The sequence below is a fragment of the Paramormyrops kingsleyae genome, chromosome 16 (genome assembly GCF_048594095.1).
Source record: "Paramormyrops kingsleyae isolate MSU_618 chromosome 16, PKINGS_0.4, whole genome shotgun sequence".
In the NCBI taxonomy this organism is placed as follows: Eukaryota; Metazoa; Chordata; class Actinopteri; order Osteoglossiformes; family Mormyridae; genus Paramormyrops; species Paramormyrops kingsleyae.
Genome location: NC_132812.1, coordinates 14329430 through 14352836, shown reverse-complemented (window position 1 = coordinate 14352836; position 23407 = coordinate 14329430). Strand labels below are relative to the sequence as shown.

At 46.6% G+C, this 23407-nt stretch overlaps 1 protein-coding gene across 5 annotated transcripts in view; it reads left to right on the top strand.

Annotated features, from left to right (window-relative positions):
• Positions 1-872: 872 nt before the first annotated feature.
• Positions 873-23407, top strand: part of osbpl6 (oxysterol binding protein-like 6) — a 38155-nt gene continuing 15620 nt past the window's right edge. Inside the window, exons 1-10 of one of the 5 annotated variants that reach the window (XM_023801683.2) lie at positions 873-1142; positions 5338-5434; positions 12972-13140; positions 17065-17187; positions 17298-17351; positions 17843-17956; positions 18050-18223; positions 21446-21584; positions 21802-21905; positions 22655-22747. In XM_023801683.2, the coding sequence (XP_023657451.1) occupies positions 5418-5434; positions 12972-13140; positions 17065-17187; positions 17298-17351; positions 17843-17956; positions 18050-18223; positions 21446-21584; positions 21802-21905; positions 22655-22747 (987 nt within the window). In that variant the 5' untranslated portion in view covers positions 873-1142; positions 5338-5417. Of the gene's footprint in view, positions 1143-5337; positions 5435-12971; positions 13141-13780; positions 14088-16369; positions 16406-17064; positions 17188-17297; positions 17352-17842; positions 17957-18049; positions 18224-21445; positions 21585-21801; positions 21906-22654; positions 22748-23407 lie in introns of those variants that run through there. The other 4 variants (XM_023801685.2, XM_023801689.2, XM_023801688.2 and 1 more) reach the window with 4 other exon arrangements.

Sequence of the window (23407 nt, the reverse complement as noted above, 5' to 3'; positions counted from 1 at the left end):
CATATAATTCACATTTTGTTGTAATTACTAGCACAGAATCCATAAGGAGGCTAAATACAAATATTGGCTCATTTTTAAATGCGATTATACAGCTATAATTCCAGTAACGATTTTCTGGGCATTTGTCAGTTTGGTATGCAGCGTTAAGCAGCTGCGGCTTACTTAAAATGCCAACTACCGAAAACCGTGAAAACAGTGCTATTTGATTAGGCTAGCTCATTTTCAAAATTAACTAGTGGTTCTTTTAAACTTGAAGGAAGTTCTACATTTTCTGTGTTCCATGGGTCCTAATGTACAATTATTTTCCACTTTGCTAGTAGCACCTACTTCAATTTCACTGACAGGCAACGTTTTTCAAAACATGCCGAGTAAACGTGTATGACGAAAGGTAATGTCATCTTAATATATCGGTATATTAATAATTGACATGCATAACTGCTTGTTGTTTTGTTGGCTCTGTAAACCCTAATTTTAACATTGTTATAACATTAATGTACGTTATTGATATTTCTGTGACTACTGAGCATTTCAGTTCAATCTTGGTCACACAGATGTCTGGGATTACTTGGCGTAGGCCTCATCTCCATAGTCCTGCTCCACAGTGCCTAACCTGCATGTACTGTACTACAAAATTGCTAAATTACCTTATAAGAATCCAATGGAACCCCCCCCCCCCCCCCCACAAAAAAAAACTGTTGCCTTTCTATCTTATAATTGTATGGTAAAGCCATATTTTAACCATGCCTTCCTATTTCTAACTAATAAACACAGAATAAGGAGTCATATGACTCGGTGACGCACGCTTATCCACCTTGCAGTCCGCGCCACTACGTGGAGACGCTCCATCCCGGGCGTTCCTTCCTCCCGATGTCATTCTTGCTGCAGGGAGGAGCATGTAGGAGCATCACTTCAACTGCATACAAGGGACGGGCAGCGGGGGCTCTCCTATTACCCTTACATTTTCTGTCAGAGGAGCGACATCTTAAAAAATAAAACGTGAGGGAAAAAAGACCAACGATGATTGCCACCGAGTACTGCCGTGCAGCCGGGGACGTGTGACGGATCGCATCAGTGATAAGCCCAAGCATCAGTTTCCTGCACCAAAGCGAGCGGCGAGACATGCACAATACGGTGAAATCCTGGTAAGCGATATTACAGCGGTGCTCAAACTTACTACGGAAAAAGAACATGACGGATCGCTTTCTCCTTTGCCGGCTCGTACGCGTTATTGACACATCTGGATTTATTTTGTATTTGATTGATTATACGCCAACGCATTGTAATTATGTGAATATTATACGGCGAATCCCACTGTTTGAGCAGGTGAAAGGCATTCCGAGACATGACCGTGATGTCCATGATGTCTAGCGGGACAAATAAATATGTGTTAATGGGAAACTTAAAAAATGGTAGAGTGGCATGTGGTCGGATGGAATAAGGATTATTGGATGACTAAAAAACTACAACAGAGGCTTCTCTAGAGCATGGAGGCATATAGTTATTACAGATGGATAACCATCTGTACTGCGGTTTAACCATAGTCCGCGGCTTAAGTGAGGACACTAACGCTATGTCATTTGCTGGGTGTCCATTCGTGTCCCTAAGCGGTGTCATTTTGCCGGTGACAAACATGAGCCGGTGAAACCCGTCACCGTGTTTAAGTGTTGAGCACTGGTTAATGGTTATATTGTATTCGTCGCTGATAAGGTGATCGTGCTCTTGATACTGAAAATGAAGGTGGCCCCTTAAACAGCTCGTTTCCCGGCTACAGTTAACATTATTTTGATGGTAATTCCTCTCCTTAGACCGTTTATGCACATGCACTTGGTGCATCCGGGTTGCGTGCACATTAGTCTACAGTACATACGTGGCTCTCCTGCCTCCGATCAGCCCTCGAATGCCCGCTTAGGACGGCGACTGTCGGGCAGCTCTCCAAGCACCATTATCTACCGTTTTTTAAAAATCAAGGTCAGAAAACGACATTGCAGTATCTCATATTCAGACATAACGTCTAAGGTGGGTGACGACACGACCGATTTCATGGAGGCTCCCGTGTGACGGCGATATCGTATCTAATGTAGAAAAGTCCAGGAAAATGCTGATTGCACGGAACGTAGCTTAATTTATACCCCTTTTGTACAGCACTTTAAGTATTTTGCGGAAGGCAACAATAATTTTTCCCCATATCAGCAGTAATTGCTTGGTTGCACTTCCTATACGTCCAAATGACTCCTCAAAAGCCCAAGCGTGTTGCCCTTTCGTTTTGGCATCATATGTGTTTGAAACATATATGGCATAAAAATACAGAATATAAATGGTGTTAGGATGCTAAAGAGGATGCTCCCCTTAATTGCAACAATCACATCTCGTTGGCTCCGGTTGAGCTGAAAGGCTTTGTGGGTTCCTATAAAAACATGTCAGAAGTACTCAGGAATTTAGTAATCTAATGTGATGGACGAAGGAGACACTCGGTGGGATTAATGAATGATAACAACAACAACAAGAAAATAATAGTAATAATAGTATTAGTAATAATTATTAATAATAATAATAACAACGACGGTCTCAATTTCTCATATATAATTGGAAGTCTATGGCAATTACTAAGTAGACATAACTTTGTAGGCCCATTAGTGGTTTGCATAAAAGTATATTCTAGAGTATGGTTATTGTTCACAGTCAAGGCCCTGAAAATGATTCTTGTGTACATTATAAGGCTTAAAAGAGTTAAGGGTTGTTTCTCTGGCTTAATAATGCTGTGGTGTGCTTTGAACATCTAACTCAAACAAAAAGACAGCCTTACATTTCAGGTGGAAACAAAACCCTATGTTCTTTCACTGTAACGTGATCGCAGCGCGAGTGTCTGGCCATTAGGGCACCGCTTAATTATGCAACAGAAAGACGATCGGCATGAATGGGACGGCAGGTAGCGTGATGCGGGGAATGTTTATGAATGCTGGTGGTGGCTGAGCTGCATTTCAGTTGGAGGGTAAAAGACGGGTGGCAACAGAGTACTTCCAGGGAGACGTGTTCGAGCCGCACGATGACCGGGAAGCCGTACCGTAACTTCGTCCATGCTGCAAATTCGTACTATAACCTCGTTCACTTCATCGCACCGCCATATAGCTTAAACGGAACAGTACGGGTGGCAGGCTGGTGTCCTCGCAAAATCCGTGCCCTACTTGAATATAGTTTAAGATGCTCAGAGGTTTGGGGGTGCGTGGGGTATAGGGATAGCGTGGCTATTCTGAGAACAGGTCACTTCTGTGCAGTTGCCTCAGTCTAGCGCAAGGCTTTGTGTTTTCTTGATTTTGTATTGTCAGACTCCTCCCTTGAGAAAATATTTGAACATTTGTTATTATGTTAATTCTTTCTAAGTCTACTCCAACACAGAGTAAGACCAGAGTAAGAAACAGCTGTGCTTGTTGAGTCCTGACAAAGATTTTAAAGTTTGCCGGTTAGTGAAGTTGTTGGAGATAATGTCACTTGCAGAAAAGTCACGCTCACTAAAAATATAGCATAGAGTCCTGCTGTAAAAAGAATTTAGTATTGACAGGGACAATTTTGTTTGCTTTGAATATGGCGTCTCCCTCACAACCTTACGCCTTTACCCGCTGCCTGATTGCCGCCCTAATTAGGAAATTGATGCCTTGTGCTTGCAACAGCGAATTAGGTTTCAAGTCACTTTGCATGTGAAATAATGAGTGGGCCAGTCTGCGATGTCACCCCGCTGCAGCTTGATCCATAGCTCACCGCGCAAACCCGTGAGCTGCGATGCCCCTGGGACTGAGTCACTCCTCTGACTGATGCTTGAAGAGTTTGACTCCCTGCTGCTGCCCCCCCCTCATCTGCCGCGGCCTCTCCGCAGCGCAAAGTCAAATAGTGACTGTGCAGATCAGTCACAACCTCCTTCTGGTAATTGCACAGTATATATCTGTACTTTATCTTCAGGTGCGGCAAATATCCTATGGGAACGAAAACAGTCAGTGGGATCACAAGGTGCAGCTGCTCGAATGTTTCACTGGAAAAGAACGAGATAAGAACGGCAGCTATTAATCTGTGAACTGAATGAATAGCATATTGTTTTTGGCAGTGCTTAACTATAGTGCAGCCATCTTGACATTAAGGATCTGTGAGGCACAATTCGGATAAAATTATAACATGTTGTGTCATAATGGTTATGCTCCGACAACAATAGATGCTGTCTAAGTATCACACGGTTGTAATTATGAGTGTTGAGTCCCTGTAAAGCTGAGAGCCTTTGACATAATAGATTAATTGAACCATTAGATTAACTGGCATTTTGTATACTGGGGGTAGTTTATCTTGTATGCAAAATTGTTATCATTTTCATTTGCCCAGGGCTGTTTGTCAAGTGAAAGGGGGAATCAGTATTTGTTAAGATAAATGCAAGCACAGACTATGGGAGTGCAGTAAATTGTTTTTTTTCCTGCAATGCTTTCTGGGTATTCAAGATAGTAGAGTTGGCCAGTAGATATGTTGAGTCATATCAAACTGCGTGCATCATAACACAGTTAGAGGTGTGAAGTGTGCCCATTGATGCCTAGCCGTTGCTATGGAGAGCTCTTTCACCATCGAGGCTGCAGGCTGTAGTATTGGTACGGCCCTCCGCATAGATGTATGTTTGCACATGCTTGTTTTGAGTGCTTGAGAGATGCCTTTCAAGGCTCCGTCTTTGTGGCTCCATTCCTATTTCTATTAGTCAGGGGTTGAATACTGTTTGATTAGAACTTCATTGCAAGTCAGGTGTTGGCTGGAGATATGGCCTGTTATTTGAACACAGGAATCGTGAGATAGCTGGATGCACCCTAAACATAGGAGGTCATGTATTGAAAGGGATTCTCATCTAGCCCCATTTTAGCAAGAGAAGCAAGTGATCAAATACAGGAGCAATACTGACCAATCCTGGTTCTAATTGGGATCTGATGGGTCCAGAGCAAAACCATGACACAAGTCGCAACTGTGAAACCCATAATACCAGGAACTCTAGAACAAGGACTGTGACCGAGTTCTTCCCATCTTTCCTTACAGTTGATTGACAGGTTTACCTGCAGCTACACCCGGTCATCTACTTCAAGGTGACCAAGCTGGTGGTTATTTCAGAATCGAGAGGTCAACTGCTGTTCTAATGGTCTCCCATTCCTCAGTGGCAGGATGACATGGGCTGTTAGCAGTTTCCAAAGCTTGTCCCCTTGCAAACACACCATTGGATTGACCCAAAATATCCCAGACTGGATTTTTTAGAAGGAAAAATCTGAAATAAGACATAAACAATCCGTACTTAAATTTGAATATCTCCACTTTCATGTTTTGCAGAATCACTCGGGATCTCCGTTGAAAAGAGGCAAGCAGTCTTACTGCATGACTGTCTTAACATACCATGGGTCTGTTGAATCATGCACTGTTCGCTACTGTGAGTAAAGGGGAACTTGATTTTGGCACTTTGCTCTACACAGAACCAGAGGCTTAAGCTGCCGTATAATGTACAACATTGGGGCTATTTTTGTGTGATGGGCTCATCAAAACATTTAAGAAAAGTATGGATTTTGGCAATAATTTGTCAATGTTATTGTTCAACGTTTCACATAAACAGTAGGGGAGCTTTGAGCCAATCCCAGGAAGTGTAGTACACAAGGCAGGGGACACCCAGGACGGGATACCAGTCCCTCACAGACCACATAAAGGAGCATGTAATCTGCTCATTTTGAACGGGGTATTTAATGGTCTGTATTGTGTCAGCTTGCAAGTAAAGGATGTGTCATCTGAAATTTTTACAGTTGGTGACCCTTGAGAGCACAGGACATCTCAACCACACTAAGGCTCAACCAATATACCGGTTAACCCCTAAAATTGGCCAATATTAAGGTTCCGCAAAATCATCTGTGGAAAAACTCACTGATAAAACATGGATAATGCCTCTATAAATGTATATGATGCCGCTCTCAGGCTGGAGACAATGCTGAGGTAATCTCTTTGTATTATAACATGCAGGTCTTTGCCAGAGATTATTAGCAAGTTTGGCCAGTTATTGGTAATCGACTGGGAATGGAAGTATTATAGTATACCTCTCAAAAATTTGTGCAATAATTTTGTTAAATAGAACAGACAATGTTGCTCTTGTATGAGAGTCCACATTACTGTTATACATATTACAACCGTGAATTTCTTTTGTTTGAGTCTGAGAAATCGAGTCAGTAAAGTGTTTTTTAGAATGATCAGTGTCTTTGATTTTTGACTGTACGAAATAATACCGGCTGTTGGGAATTTGTAGCTCCCTAAAACCTGTATCAGTATCAAAGACAACATGGGTTGGGCCCTAAACCTCACATTCCGTCGCCAAAACAGAAGGAATTTGCTGAGGTGTCGTTTCATAGTGAGAATACAGGAAAATGGCTTGGAAAGCTGGTGAGCTGTGAAGACTTTTATTCACTCTATTGTTTTCTGTGACCTAGAACCGGAAACTGTCTCTCAAGGGAACCTGAAAGGCTATACAGCTTAAAACAGGAGGGCAGCGTCTTTGTAGGAAAGAATATTCCATGCTGAGACGTTGCCCGAATGATTTGGGTGGGTGTTGGTTTCGCTGGTAATTGCAATGGGCTTGGGGTTAAAACCTGACTTTCTTCTGGAGTTTAACAGCGATGCATTATGCCAGCAATGGGTGCGGAATGTTCCGGAGCGTGTGAATATCGAAGGGTCAGGTAGCAGACTATTGTGGGATTCCAGCATGTGGTGTAAGAAAGCCGTATGTGTACAAGCTGTGATACTCGTATAGCATGTGACTGTTTGCTGCATGTTTATGGTGGCAGAATGTCTGCAGGGATCCTGGAGGAATTGTGGCTCTTGGGTCGGCAGTCATGATCTGTTTGGACCAGCATAGAGGTGATGGTAAAACACTGATTAGCTGTTGATCCTGCTCTTTGACGTGTAAATGGATTGGCGATGATGAAATTGAAACCTGTTTTGTCCCAGTGCTGCTTAATGAATCTTTGAGCACTTCTGTAAACAGTGTTAAACAGAAGGACTTACATGAGTTCAAAGCAGAACCCTGAACTTCTATCAAAACTTCTTACAGATCATGTTGCTGTATTTACACCTGTTATCCTGTAAGGGAAGTACTCTTTTGTTACAGAGAAGTGGCTGTTTATCTCAGGGTGTGAGCATCCTGTTAACAAGGTTTATGGTTTATAAGTGCAGCGTTAACCATAACAACTGTTGCTGTTTCGTGTTTCTCGCCACTAAGTTACTAACCCCTCCACACTTCCTTCTCCTTGGGCAGTGACACTGCACCCTGCCTACTGTAAAAGCATTTGAATGTCCAAATCATTGGCAGAGGTGGTAGTTGGGTTTGGGTTGGGTTTAGGAGGGATGCTAACGACCAGCTGCCAATCCAGCACGTGTCCGTCAGTCTCACAAGGCAAACCTGTGGGTAAATCGAAACCAAATGCAAAACTGCCATCTGCAAGTCGCTCGCAATATTCAGCTTTGGGGTCTGATGCTGACCTAACTGCAAACTTGCTAAGCTTTGAGTTTTTTTTTTTTAAATTTGGATGTGTTTTTCGAAGAGCAGTGATGCCGAAAACCTCTGATCTGCTGCCAAACTGCGGCAGAGTGGAGGACCTTCGTTTGCATTCACGGCTATTTATTTAGCGGACGCTTTTGTCGAAAGTGACGTACAGGGAAGGACGGCAGCTAGCTTAGATATAATGCCGCTAGGCTAACCAGTCGCCTGTGACCTGTAACAAGTGCATGAAAATTAAGGGAGTAAGGGCATTACAAAACACTAGGGAAGCAGCTACATTTTGTGAGGTTTTGTATTTTTTTGCCCTTGGTATGTAATGCTCCCTATGAAGAGGACTTTGTTATGAGGTCATTTAATTGGATTGCAGCTCCCAACGTCTATGAGCGGAATTCACAGGTATGGCTCTCGTAGATGCCACACCGACCGCCGTGAGGCTACTGTACTCCCTAGCCTGCTGACATCCCTACACCCGAACCAGGGTCCAGCTGGACCCGCCGTTCAATGAGCCCGGTGACATTAGAGCTTTGTGGGAAGATGTCACCGCTTGGTGCCGTTAGGGCAAGGGGGGGATTTTCCCTTTATGGAAGCCACGAGCTAAAGCGAGCCGAATAAACCCCATTACTGGGGTCAAAAGCTGCCAGTCTCAGAAGATCCTCCCCTCTTACTCAAAGCAGATCAGACATCATTACAGATCAGCTGCCCGCAGACCCTGCCAGCTGTCAACACGTGACTGTGTGTCTAACAGTGCTGGGTCAATGTACTTACTGTAAGTTAAAACAGGGGATGATTCGTGTTTGGGATTTAGGATTGTTGACTGTATGACATTTGCCCTCGTCTGGGTGTTTGACGTTGACCCTGGTGTCACTTTCTCCCGGGAAACTGGCCTGGGAACACAGAAGGGACTGTCACACCCTGATTAGCATCCCCTGCCTGCCTCCGAAACAAAGACTTCACCAAGGATGGAGAATTTACTCCCACGACAATAACTGATTGGTGACTGAGATATTAAGAATCATTTGTAGTGAAATGGCATTATTATTAGGGTACTGCGATGGGTTGGGGCACCGTCCTGGGTTATATCCCACCTTGTGCCCGTAGCTTCCGGGATCGGCTCTGGACCCCATGACCCGGCGTAGGATAAGGCAGGACTATTCAAGTCACAGTCCTCAAGGTCCGAGCACTGCTGTTTTTCCAGCCTTCCTTTACCTGTCAGTCAGGTGTGAAGCCTCTGACTAATCAGAATCGGTAATTATTGAACTAACTACCTGGGAGAACAGAAAACAAGGCCTGGATTTGGAATAGGGCGCCAGATTTGAGGGACCCTGGGATAACGTATGGAAAATAGATGGATGGAGGGTGGGTTACTATTGTGAACTGACATCTGTAAGTTTTCAATGGTGTGTGTGTGGATTAGATTTATATTAGATGGGGGGACCAGATGTCCCCCACAATGTGATAAAAACCTGTTATTTTGACCTTGTGGGGACCGCTTTTCAGGTCCCCACAAAAATCTGTGAATGCAATCAAAAAATTAAAAACTCCAAAAATCTTATATTTTATTTGGTTACTTATGGTTAGGGCTAGGGCTTGGTAAGGGTTAAGGTCATCATGTTAGGAATGGGGTTTTGCCCATAGAAATGAATGAACGGTACCCACAAAGTAATAATTGCAATCCTGAGTGTGTGTGCGTGTATGCGTGTGTGTATCCTGCGATAGACTGGCCTCCCATTCATGGTGTACCTCAGCCTGGAGTACTGTGCTGTCCAGAACTGCCCCCCCCCCGGCCCCACGCCCATGGATAGATGGATAGACAGGTAAACAGCAATATTTGAATTCTTCCCTGCAGCCATAAGGCTAAATAAATCAGACCACTACCTGCGTGAAAATACATCTCTGCAATCGGAGCAGAGATGACAAAAGCACAAAAACACATATTGCGATGTGACCCAGTTACCCCATAACAACGGAGGCGACAAGAAATCCTTCATAAAAAGGAGATCGGTCACTTCTGCGGCTTTCCGGGCACGTCTGGGAAGCAAGAACGTATGGGCAGTAAATCTGCTGTTCTTGGGTGATTAAACGAGCAAAAGGCAAAGAAAGGGCAATTAGTGAGGCACTTCTTATTCTGAGAATTTAACACGTGAAATGTAAACGCAGGAGCGTTATGCAGAGGCTGCCTTTCTCGCTTGAAGTTTCTGTGGCAGCGTGGATGGTTTACCCATGCGTGCCAGCTGGGGATTGAGTGATGAGGTCATCATCTGTCTTTGCCCCTGTCCTACGCCCATTTCTCAGCCTGGCTTCAAAACGACAAATGTGCCTTAAACGACTGGCGCAAACGGGCCCATGTGCCCTGTAAAGGGTGGCCGTCATCACGGCATGAAACCAGGGGGGTTAACTATCAGGACCGGCTGGCCTGCGCACTGGGATTTGGGAATACAGCTGGACGCAGTTCAATATGCTGAAATGTAATTAGTAATTCATTAATTAGCAATAATTAAAAGAATTGAATTAATCCAATTTGGATGAATTCCACTGTTATAGGGATTTTGGTGTCTTTGTTGGCGTGATTAAATTTTGGATTAAAGATCCAGCACTAGATCTATCAATCCATTTTCTCTACTGCATATCCTGGGAGAGCCCTGCATGACAAGCACGAGGCACGGTCTAGGGGGAACGCAAGTTCTAGTGCGATATAGCTGATGAAGTGTTTGGTCATTAAATTTATGGATCTCAATAGGAGAGAGCTATGCACAACCCCGTCCAGTCTGAAGATGTTTTGCTAGACCAGCTGCGGTTGTATCATGTTAATAATGATAGTTGGAGGATTTGTGTCTCTCCATTGACAGGTAAAGCGCTGTATAACACAGTTAAGTGAGAGGAGAGAACAGTTCTCATCATGTAACATTTGAAGAACACATAGTGAATGGGTGTAACTGTTGGGCGGGTTGTCATGTTGACGCAGCAGTTCCTCGCCATCCGCCGTTCCTGGACGTTGTCGCCACTTTTAATCTCTCCATGAGGTTTTCTGAGCAGTTAGGGTTACAGGCTTGGAAGTAGAACTGCAGAGAACAAACCGGACACTGGCAGAATTTTCTGTCACAGCGAGGATCCCTCTGGGGACAACACGATGCCACTCACTGAAGGTTGGCAGCATTTTCAACGGTCAGTGCAGGGCACTGTGAGAGAAGGGGCCAAACCCTGGTGCCTGAAGCACGGAGATATTTGAGCTCAGTACCCAAATATGGGGATGGTTAGCCTTGGGCTTTGGGTAAAGTCCAGGAGTCCCCAATTATTTATCTCCAAGGGCCAAGTTCCATCAGCAACAGAAAGCCAAGGTCCACTGCATCTAGTGATAAATTTAGCCGATTGGGTTGGACCTCCAACCAGTAAAATTTGAGAGTGGGGGGGGGACAATCACGCATTCCAAATTCTATTGAAATTCCATTATATTTGGTTCCACCAGATAAACACACGTTGCCCTAGAAACAGTTGCTACAAGTTTCAGACAGAACCTCAACTTTATTAGTCGTGACTTTTGATGAATGCGAGATATTTTGCGTGGGGGGGAAACAACAGTTTTGGTTATTAACCACAATAACCACTGACAAGTTTCACGGAGTTGCAGCCATATTATCAGTGTGTTGTATAGGTGTGGTATGAGGTTATGTTTCTGTCTTCTGCTTGGGGGTTACCGGGACTCAGCAGAAATCTTGCTGTAGCTACATCCGGGCTTGGCGAGAGGCCACCACTGAATCACTGTAGCAAAGTGGGTACGTTCAGTCCTCTGCCCGGCAGAGGTGGGAACGTTCATCCAGGTCAGAGATGCTGGATTTGTCCCAGTACGGCCATTAAGGACAGAGGAGGGGGTAGTGCCTGTCATGCTGGTGTGGCCATGAGTAAATAATAAATGACGGCGTGCCGTGGTACGAGCGTGGCCTCGGGCGTGTGGTGAGCGCCGCTTACACGGTGTGAAAATCAGGCCCGCATGGGTCCTGCTGGGAAGACATGGGGCCTGCAGATTTTTAATAAAGTCTGACTTACAAGGAAAATAGTTGAATTTATCTTTATTAAACTGTCAATGAACTCAACAACTTGGTTGATGAAAGATAATTTGCATGTATCCCATTTAGCCCCTGTGTGGTTAAACGTGATGTAAAGCATAAGTCTGAACGGTACGTGCAGCAAACTGGGGTGGAGACAGGAGGGCTCAGCCAATCAGATGTGACCTGATGTAAACGAGCCAGCTGGGCTCCTCCCCCTCAAACAGGGCTACATAAGTAGGCAGGATACAGGATGAGAGACAGCAGAGGAAACTGTGATTGCTGTGTTTTGGTCTTCTACAGAGGGTCATAGACCCTAGGTTTAGGTCGTGTTGTGATTGGGGTTCCTTTCTTTCTTTGCCACATGGTTCATGTTGAAAACCAGCAAAATGGCATCTCACCCTGCCACCCTCCCCCATTCCTGTTTATCTCAGCATAGCCTTCCATTCCACAGACCTCCTACGGCAGATTAAACCGGAAAGCATCCAAGTCAGCAGGTGCTGCAGTGACCCTGTATCTCGGCTGACACTCGCTGAAGAGCAGTAGCTGCAAAGATGGCATCTCTGTACTGGAAACACTCTTATTCACGCCAACAGCCAGTGGGGATCAGCTTCAGTTACCGGGGGTGGCGTCGGAGATTGGGCCTGTCTTGCAGGATGGAGGTCCCAGAAAGATGATAACGTCTGTCCCTCTAACAAGGAGTGATGAGTTCTGGAGAAACCGTGCCAATGGATCTTAGGCTATCAAGGGAGTCGTATTTTTCAATTAATATAAACTGGCAAACTTTTGGATTGTGCAGATTGATTATGAGCTGCAGGTCACAGCCAGCACTTCCGTGGTGGTTGTGTGAGGGTTGGTGGTCATTCTCTTTCATCTCTAAATCTAGAAGGGAAGATGAACCTATCGTATGCTTTCGTGTGCAAAGGGGAGCTGTGTTATTGGTTGATAACTGGGCTAACTGCCATGGAGCTTAGACAGAAGGGAAAAGGGCTGGGGGGAGATGGGTTTCCCTCCCCTCCCAGGAGAATTACAGGGGTCCACTAGGGAAGGACAAGGCCTGTCCTCCAAGAACAAACAGTAATCAGAGGCTGAGGAGGAAGAGCACAGTTTAATAAAGACAGAAAGGGCTTTCAAGTCCAGGCTTTCTAAAAATACTTTTTAAATGAATGGGTACTGGAAGGAATTTTTTTAAATAGCAAGTTTTGGATGAGGTCCAAAATGACTTCTACTGCAAAACGGTTAGCAAAGAACTGGGTCTCAGCAGGGTGTGGCTGCTGTCTATGGCATTTCTCAGAAGATCTGTAATTTAGACAAAAGTGGCACCGACACTAGCCGATTGGCAACACTTTTGGTCGGGATGAGCTGATGATGTCACTTCCTCTTTGCCGCAGAGCCGGGGATCACATACAACACCACCTGGAGGCCATGTCCCACCACCACAACCGGAGTCCCCAGACCCGCGCCATGAGCGCAGAGGAGAGGAGCTCCACGCCCAAGACCTCCACGCCCACACACAAGAGCGCTTCATCCTCATCCTCCTCGCAGCGTGACAGCCGGCAGGTGAGCGGTGCAAGGGGGGGGTACTTGGAGACAGGCTTCTGGGACACCCCGCAGACGGACCAAAATGGGTCAGGGAGGCTCAAAATAGCTGATCTCTGCACAGAGCACGGATAAGGAGGAGATGCAACGCGTCAGGGAGGGTTTGAGCAGAGCTGTCAGGCAAGAGCAAGGTTAACGGGAAGGTTAACGCGAAAACTAGACGGTTTCTGTTCAGAGGTTGCAATTTTCAGCCTGACGGTTGCAGTTTTCACTTTGTTCTCACTGAAAGACCATGTCTGTCCTAGGGCTGTTTCCCATGAGACTCTACCAGAGACCATTTTGTTTTCATTTGAAGTATGAAGTATTAGTGTCATTAGCATCTTTAGTGTCTTTAGCATTTTTAGCATTATTAAAATCTTTAGCGACTTCGGTATATTTAGGGGATTTAGCATGTTTAGGGGCTTTAGCATCTTTAGCATCATTAGCATGTTTAGCAAGTTCATGCCAGTGTTTATGCTTGTAAATGGTGTCCTCTCACACAGCACACCCAGCAAACAAGGGCTCCCACGAGAATGAAGCTCCTGCGAAGACCTGAATGTTGTGCATGGCGGTTGGGACGTCAAGCTTCCCCGTGGGTGCCATGTGAATAATTAATGGCGGTGTGAATGGGGAGTTGGACGTGTGGGCGGTGCAGTGCCGGTAACCCCGGGCGATGGCTTCCAGAGAAGAGCCTGGCGCGTCGTGCCAACGGGAGCAGCCGCTCTTAAAGTCATCGTGCAGCCGGCGAGGATGAACGCTCCCCCCCATCCCCTGCCAGCTCCAGTTACCTGGGTTTCCGCTGTTTACAGACTACATCTGCCGAGCTTTTTATGCATTCCTGACAATGTTGGGGGTTGGGAGGGGGATGGAGGAACGATAAACATTTCCCTCTGATTTCCTGAAAGCGATTCTCCTTTGATTAAAACCAGGTACCATGTTTACTCCTCCCACCAAATCCATATAAACACTGAACTGCGCTTTAGCCGCACCTGGGTTAAAGTGTTCAGCTTATAAGACGCTGCAATGTCAAACATTTTTTGTCTTTCTGAGACCTTTATTGAAATCACCACAGTTTAATGTTAATTTCTGAAAGAGCAGCTGTACACCGCTGTAATATCTCATTTACTGTAAACAGAGTAACAGTATGAAAGTGTTTAAGTTGTGGAAAGTTGTAAAAAAAAATAAAAATCCAATAGGGGAGTTCTTTATAATGTCAGAGTCGTCAGCTTCACATGCCTCTAATGGGGTAATTATTAGTCTGTTTTTAATAGCTTGGGCTGCATGCTGTTTACTGTAAACACAGTTAGTTCAAATAGACCCTTATTTTGATGGGGAACTTATTTCCCCTGCTGGACTGGATTTTGTGGCTGTATGTCTGTCAACATTTGTTTCGATGAACTCGTCTGCCTCGGAGATGATTCCACCTTCGGATTAAGTCGATCCTAATTGTACTCTGTGTCCTATTGGTTTACGAGATCAGCTGTGCGGTCACAAAGGCCGTATATAGATGTGGATATTTTGTTTCAGATAATTCAGGCTGGTGCTGTATTCAGCTGCGCTCTGGCTGCCACAATAAGTTACTTTAAGAGGAATCCCAGCACACTGAACGTGGTACAGTTTGTGCTCAGCCTCTGTTTATCCACGATGTGTAGGTGTGAATTCCCAGCATTCGTATCAGCATGGATGCAGGGAAACCCACCCCCCCCCCCCCCCCACCCGCTTCCACAAACAGACGGTTTACGAGCTGGGGGCTCTTCTCCAATGCAGGGCTATCCTCAGCTGGGAGAGGGGGGGGGGGGATACTGAGACTACCGCTTGTAAACACTGCAGCTGATTGGATCTTCTCTGGCCAGTGATAACTTATGCTTGCAATGACTGAGACCACAGAGGCTGTTGGGGAGTTTCTGGGTGCACTCGTACGACGGTGCCGGTCGTGTCGTGAAATACCACCCACGCTCATGAAATTGCACCTGGCGCTCAGTCACTAGAGGGTAGGGACTCCAGTAAATCACTCCGCGTGGCATTGGGAGGGGCGAAGACTGTGCAAGGAACCCCTTTGTCACGTGTGTTATGTGCCGTGTCCATAATGGTCGCTGTGAAGACCTAGGGGTATGCAGAGTAGTTTGAGCCAGGTGGTCACAGCTTCTGCAGCAGCTCTGATGGGCTTTGTCTGATTGGTCGCTGCGGGGAGGCCATGGACCAATTAAAGACATGATTATGACAGAGCTGTGCTGAGCCTCTGAAATGAGCTTGTCTTAAGACGGAGCCCCAGATGGAGAGGGAGAAGGCGCTTGGGTGCACAGACAACTCCATCCAATCACATAAACCTCCGGGTCAGGTGACTGCCGCCCGCATTTTGGGGGAGTAGTTCAGGCACCACCTGAAGCCTCTGTGGACCCTCCCATCTCCCACCGCACTGCTGCTGACTTGCACATGCACACACATGCACACACATACACACACATACACTCCCCCAGGGAGATGAGGGGGTGTTACATGCCGACACTGAGCCGTCCGTGTCTGCGCTTTTCCCCATCGCAGATCGATTGTGTTTATATTGTCCAACAGCAGCCTGGATGCTCTGTTGTGCCACACACACTGTGCAGCACACACTGCTCTGCATACACTGTGCAGCACACACTGCTCTGCATACACTGCGCAGCACACAGTGTGCCACACACAGTGCCCCAGACACACTGCCTCGCACACACTGCCCAGTACGCAGTGCACCACGCACACACTGCCTCGCACACATACTGCGCAGCACACAGTGTGCCAAACACAGTGCCCCAGACACACTGCCTCGCACACACTGCGCCACACACTCTCTTGCACACACTGTGCCTCACACACTGCTCCATACACACTGCTCCATACGCACTGCTGCACACACACTGTGCCCTGTGCACTTGGCAGCAGACCCAGATTCAAATACCCACTAATTCTTTAGCCCCTTGACTTTTGAGCGTTTCTTGTTTTTCATTTCCGGATTATTCTGTCACCGTATTTGCTGCCTGTGCTTCAGTCTTAGCTTACAGGAAACCCCCCCATTTGGGCCTGGCTGCTTCGAGCTACTTCTCTGACTCTGCTCCTCCCACCCCGTGGAGAAAAGCTTCTTGTAGACATAGTTTGCTGACACTCGGCAGTTCCTTTCGAGCTGGGGGGGGATGTTTGGTTGTAACCCGTAATTTCCCTCAGGGGAGCATTTGTCCTCTGCCTGTGTGATATGGCTCCTACCTTATTGCAGGTAGGAGGAGGGACCTGGGACTGCAGTACTGGCCCCTGAGGGGGGCGCACGTTCACACTGCATGCTTTGGCTTGGGAGGGGGGCAGAGGACAAGGATAAATACATACAACTGCATGGTATGAGAACAGTGAGCTGAATGTATTTTTTTTTTTTTTAGTAGAGTCATATACGGTATAAGCAGGAGTGTTAGTTACTGATCACTGATATGGTGTAACTGTTCTACTTTCGAGTCTGATTCAGTCCTGAATCACTTTATGCTGTCGCAGTTGGAGGTAAATGATCCAGTCTGAGCAGGTTAAATGAAGCACACAAAGCAGGAGGGTTCTCTCTTTTTCCTGGAGACATGGTTTGGAAAGCCCAGTACAGGACGATCGTGTCATTACCATTTTTCACAACAGAGGAAAGCTGCTGAGAATTGTAGACCAAGCAGAAATGCTAAGTGGGAGAACACCCCGGTGGGGGCCCGGTGTGGGCGGGAGAGCACACCCCGGTGGGGGCTCGGTGTGGGCGGGAGAGCACACCCCGGTGGGGGCCCGGTGGGGGCCCGGTGTGGGCGGGGGAGCACACTGTCGGGCGCCTGTCGATCGTGGCGTTCTGTCTGTCTTGAGCTGTTTTCCCCCAGGTTGTGAGCCTCTCTCACTTACCCGCTTTTCTTACAGGAGACGGATAGCTGGGAGATCATCGAGGGGTTGAAGATCGGCCAGACTAACGTCCAGCGGCCAGACAAGCACGAGGGCTTCATGCTGAAGAAGAGGAAGTGGCCCCTGAAGGGGTGGCACAAGGTAGCATCGTTTGGATATGGCCCGTGGCCTTCGCCTCGGCGTACGGGACGTTTTCCGTCACTTGGCCCCATCCACTCTCCTCTAACCAAACCGTGTCTTTACATCACCAGCGTTTCTTCATTCTAGACAACGGGATTCTGAAATACACCAAGTCACCCATCGACGTAAGTAAGGCCTCCTCTCTCCCTCCTCTCCTATCACGCGTGGCATGTCGCCCCCCAACAGCGGGGGCTGGGACTCCTCCCTCTCGTGTGTGGCTGACCGATGCCCATTGTAATTGCCTCGCATCAGTAGCCAGGGATGTCAACAGGCAGCAGCCCTCGGCAGATCGATAATTTGCGACCTTTTGAAGTTTATGGTTCGTCTGTTTTTATAGGACCCACTAAAGTCACTGGTCAATTTTAGATCTTATTATTTTCATTTTCTGGAATGGCTGAATGTTGACGCTAAAACTGGGGAGACAGGCACCCGGTTTATTTTTTTCTTTGCGGTGGGATAAATAAAGATGTCCCAGTTGTGTTTGTCTCTATGAGAAGCGCACAAACATAGTTGAGCTAAAGCTAGCCTGAGGAGTGCCAGCCCTCGCGCTCGCCATTCGGACCCAGTGCTGTGGTGCTGTCGCCGTGACGACTTCGCTTCCATGCCATTTACAAAGATCCAGAAGGGGAAGCTTCATGGTAGCATCGACGTGGGCCTGTCCGTGATGTCCATAAAGAAGAAGGCCAGGCGAATCGACCTGGACACCGAGGAACACATCTATCACCTGAAGGTGAGCGCTGCCCCGCTGCTGGTGGGGCGGGGGGGGGAGAGGGTCACTGTGTCAATGCCTCACGGGGTCTCCGATGCTCCCTCTGCCACACAGGTGAAATCGCAGGAAGTGTTTGACTCCTGGGTGGCCAAGCTGCGGCACCACCGGCTGTACCGGCAGAACGAGATCGTGCGCTCGCCCCGTGACGCATCTCTGCGGGCATTTCCACCCCCTGCCAGCCGCCCAGAGTCCCCCCAGCTGGCCACCAGCGCCGGGCACGAGGCTAAGGTAAAGCCCTTCGCTTCCCTTGGTGCTCTCTGCCCACCTCTCCATGGGGTCTGCTTTACCCCGCTGCCCATTCCCAGCGGCCCGTCTTTGGCACGCCCCCCCGACTGCGCATTGCTGCAGCGAGCCACAGGGAAGCACTCGCTGGGCCGTGACGGGCGCGGGAGAAGAGCGGCGTTCTGGCCCGACTGGGATAATAATGACTCATTAGAGAGCCTTGCAAAAAAAGCCGATTTGCCGAACCTGCCAAATCCCGCTCCGAACGCCGGCACCGTGCTGACCTGCTACTGCCGGCTCCACGGACGGCTTGTTTTGGGATTTATCCCCCAGATACCTTCTCTTAAAAAGGCGGAGCTGTGGCATTCGATCAGGCTCCGCGTCATGGCGTCAGACCCGTTAATGAGTGGCAGGGGAAATTCAACATCAGCATTATTGAAAGGCCAATCAGTGTGCGCTTAGGGGTGGCGATGAGGAGATTACACGCCGTTTACGCTTCGTCATTCTAGCAGATCACGTGGATTAAAATATTGTCATGGAAATTCAGCTCCCAGTGTGCAGCCATGCTGTTGTAGCTGTTAGTTCTGCATCCTCAGAGCCTTGTGTCTCTTGTTTCCTCTCCTGCGTCATTTTATGGCTCTTATTTACAGTTTTCTATTCACCCTTAAACTGAGATAAGTACGGACATTCCACTGTTGTTTGATTGCGTGTTAAGTGCTTTTGGTCAACCATGTTGGCAAAGGTGCTATATAAAAATGACGTGAATTGAATTTTGCTGACTGCTGGTCCAGGGTGACCCCAGCCTCGTGCTCTGCGGTTCCTGGGAGGGATTCCAGGCCCCCTGGTGACGCCAAGCAGGATAAGCTGTTAGAAGATGTGTGGGTGAATGGATGGAATTAAACTGTTTACCTTTTTAATAATAGGTGTTACAAATGCAGATTGGGAAATAAATGAATGTCTGCACAACTCTGTGAAAACCGGTTGTAAATTATGAATGGGATGCATGTATTGTTTGGAATGAAATGATGTCGTATTTAGCTGTAAAGTGGTGACATTCAGGGCTGGTTAGCTGCCAGTAATTGGGCCGGCCTGTATGATTAAATTTCATTACATTTTAATTACTTTCTCACCTGGTTTACGCTTGGAACTACTGGAAAGATCACATACCATATGCATAAAATAAAACCCCCCCCACGAGAAAGGCAAATATGACACTATTTCCACGGAATCACCCCCTGCCCCTTAAAGAGCCCCCAATAAACCCACTCTCTCAGTAAGAGCTCCCCATCACTGGACTGTGTGTGGCTTTGCTGTGACCTCAGACTCACACTTTGGCCGTCCTGCTCATTGCCTGATTAATAAGCCAGCCGTGCATAATAAAGTCCTGAACGCGCACTGTGGAAAATTGCAAAGCATCCAGGATGACCTTGAATAAGAGGAGCGGATAAGCAGATTAGTATTATAATGTAACTGTCATTAACAAAACTACACCTTATGGGGACCGATTAAAGGTGGAGGCTTTGCCTTGTATCATACTAGACGTTTCGTTTTATAAAAATGTGAGGCTGGAGGTGAATGGTTGAATCGTTCCTTTTTTTAAACTAAAACAACACTTTTCTAGAAATTGAACCAGGCAAAATATTGTGTTATAAAAAATTTGATGTGGTCGGTGTTATTTTCTGAAAGAGAAATACTTTATATATAAAAGTATATATAAAGGTTTAATATTTATAAATAGACATGAAATGTTCATGTGGCCAGTTTATCGGGCATACCTGCTCGCTAATGGATTAAGTCCGCTCCCCCAAACAGAGAATCGTGTGGCTGCAACTGAATACATACAGCATGCAGATTGGGTCAGAGTGGGTCAGTCACTTACTGTTCAGCTGAGCGTTTCAGCGGCTAAGTCGTCTCCTCTAAGTGGTATCAAACATGCTGTCATACGTGCCGGTTTCAGCATCTCAGAAAGAGCCGCACTCCTGCCATTTTTATGCGCTACAGTGTCTAGAAGTTTGCAGAGAATGTTTCCGTGAACAGTTACATCCAGTCAGTAGCATTTCTGTGGCCTAAAACAGCTTTTTAAATGAGAAGGTCAGAGAAGGAAGACCAGCCTCGTTAAAGCTAACGGGAAGGCCACAAGCGCAAAAATAACAGCTGAGTACAACAGTGGTCTACAGAAACACTTCTCTGAATGCTCAATTTGTTTATCTTTCAAGCACTTCTTGAGGGAAAAGTGCATCACACTACTTAGGTAATACAGTGGCTACTAAGTATATGTATGTACATTCCCTCTGTGCTCCTTATAAAAATGTATGAATATTTTTATATGTTACTACAAAAGCAGCATATCCATGAAAATCATACATGTCCGTGTTTTGGCGACTATGAAAAGATAATACCATGAAGTCATCTATTTAACTAACATTTATGTTGGTACTAGTTAGCATTTTTGGGATTACTTTATATCATTAATTATAACAACTTAGATAGGTAATAGCTAGCTAACTAACATCAGTGTTAATTGTGAATATAAAGCGAATTAGTTTGTTGTTGACACTGACATATATGGCTCTCCGACAACAATCTCCGTAAGTCTATTTAAAACATAAATCCCTACACTAATGGCTGCGTAAAGACAGGTTTCTTTTGCGCTGCTAAGGGTGTCTCATTATGTTGTTTTAGGTTTATTTTGTAAAGTATTTTCTGAGAAAATGTATTTTTTCACCCTCCTGAAATAATGGATTTTTGGCGGTACGTGTCTTTCATCGGACAGAGACGATATATTAGCCCGGTGTCACCAACTTTTGTCAGCTGCCTGGCGTGAGATTTCCAATTCAAGAAAAGTCTGCAGGCACATTTACATGTTTGTAACAGTTTTATTACCTTGTAAATAGTCTGTGGGGTTTGCAATCGACCCCAACGCTTTTGATGTAGCTGATTTTAGGTTTATAATGGAATAATACAGGTAATACAGATTTGTGTAAGAGTGAGAGTGTGACAGAGTGAGTGTCACGGCAGATGCATGAGAACTGGCATCCCTGATTAGTCCTGACGGGTGAGGGCAATGTTCTGGGCTATGGACAGATCACCCAGGCCTCTTCTTTCAGATACCGCTTCTCCGACAGAGTAGCACTTGAATGGTTCCATTCAAAGCCCGGCATTTGAGGGCATGGACTCAGAGCTTCGGGGCTGATCTGAGTGGGCTTTCCTCCAACTTGCTCTCCGCAGGCCAAGCCCACCAGCCTGCCCTGGCAGCCCCCAGCCCCCAGCAGCAGCAGTGGCAGCCTGCCAGCCTCGTACAGCAACGGCCAGAGCAAGGTGGCAGCCTGGCTGCTGGAGTGGGAGGAGATGGACAAGTGTGCCGAGGGTGAGTGCAGCGTGAGTCACTGCCAGCGTGTGGCTGTCTGCAGGCCTCCGGGCCCCTGCAGGGCGGGAGAGGTAGGCCTCAGCTGTGTCTACACACCCAAGAACCAGAGAAAGAGCCCATCAGAACCTTCTTCTATAATACTGGTTCACTTGACTGACTTTGACCAGTTGGAACAGTTCCTTCAGTGATGTATCCCATGTCCTGCGTTTACTTCCAGAGCTCGCTCACTGCCAGTCCAACCTGATCGAGCTCAGCAGGCTGCTGCAGAGTCTGGAGATCCTGCAGAGGACCCAATCCGCCCCCAGCTTCAGCGACATGCAGGTAACGTGTGCCCCCATGCAACAGCGAGGGAGTTCCTTACGCCTGCCCTCGCAGACTGGGCACCCGCCGCTCGGACCCGCGTTAGCTCACAGCTTAGGTCACGAGAAGCTGAGCAGCATAAAAAATGCACATGAAAACCTTTTAAATCAGGGTTCACCAACATGGTGCCCGCAGGCACCAGGACGCCCCCAAGAACCACACGAGTTGCCCTGCGGACCTGTTCTAAAAATAGCACAACTCACCTGTGAGCAGCGTCTAAATTTAAATTTTATCCTGTTGCTATTCTTCTTTAATCACATTTGCATTAATATAGATTTGAAAATGACAATATCTAAAAAAAGCATTTAAAACATGTATTATACATGAAGTTTAGATAAGTTTAGGAGGCATTTCAAACTGGTAGCCCTTCGTATGGCTCAGTACCCGTGAAGTAGCTCTCAGTTTCAAAAAGATTGGTGACCCCTGGTTTAAAGCTCTTTGTTTTCCTGTGTTTAGCTAAAAGCGAGTGATTACCAGTCATGGTTTTTGTCATCCTCAGTTTAACTCATAGATTTGACACAGATTTTGAACTCATCGCATAGTCTGTCACCGCTAACACCGGCTGGTTCTGGGGTCATTCCATCACAGCCAGAGCCTCTCCTGGGGCAGTGCGCGCCATAGAATGTGCCGGATGCATAGGCGTGGGGATGGGTGCCTATGTGCTGTCTCACTGCCAACCTCTGGTGTGTTTCTGTTCATGTGCGCCGTAGGCTAATTGTGTAGATATGTCAAAGAAAGACAAGCGGGCAAGCAGAAGATGGAGAACAAAAAGTATCAGCAAAGATGCAAAAATGCAGCTCCAGGTACCTGCCCCCCCGCCCCCCCCCGCCGTCTCCCCGGTGACCGTGTGTGCCATGCTGTTTCCGTGTGCCGCTTCTGTACCCAGCCTCGCTGTGTGTAAACCCCGTCGCTTTCCTACAGCCTTCGGGGTAATGCGGGTCAGGCAGTGTGAGAGAGAGTCCTCTTGGGTAGTCAGTGTATGAAGCTACCACCACAGTGCTGTGATATACTAATTATCTGGCACGTTAAAACGTTTTCTGCGTGTAATGCTAATCTAACCATAAAAATTTACATGACACTATCATTCATTTTATCAATTTTTAAAGTCCCCAATTTAGGTTCTTACATTTTATCCGTCTTTGAGAGGACAGATTAAATGCCTTTTTCTATCAATGCTTCAGTACTTCCTGAGCTAAAACGTAGACGTCTTCCTCTAGGTCTCGATAGAAAGCCACTGCTAACTGTCCAGTGAAAATAAAGGGATCTGAGATTTTAAGAAATTAGTTATCATTTATGCTTGATTATGAGTATCAGAATTGACATTAATATTTTGGAGGTCATCCCTCTGAAAAATCTCCTAGCCAGATGTTCAGATACTGAACTTCATATCTACATCCAAGAGGAGTCATAGTCAGATATCCAAATACTGAACTTTATTTCTACGTAGTGCAGAAATTCGGATA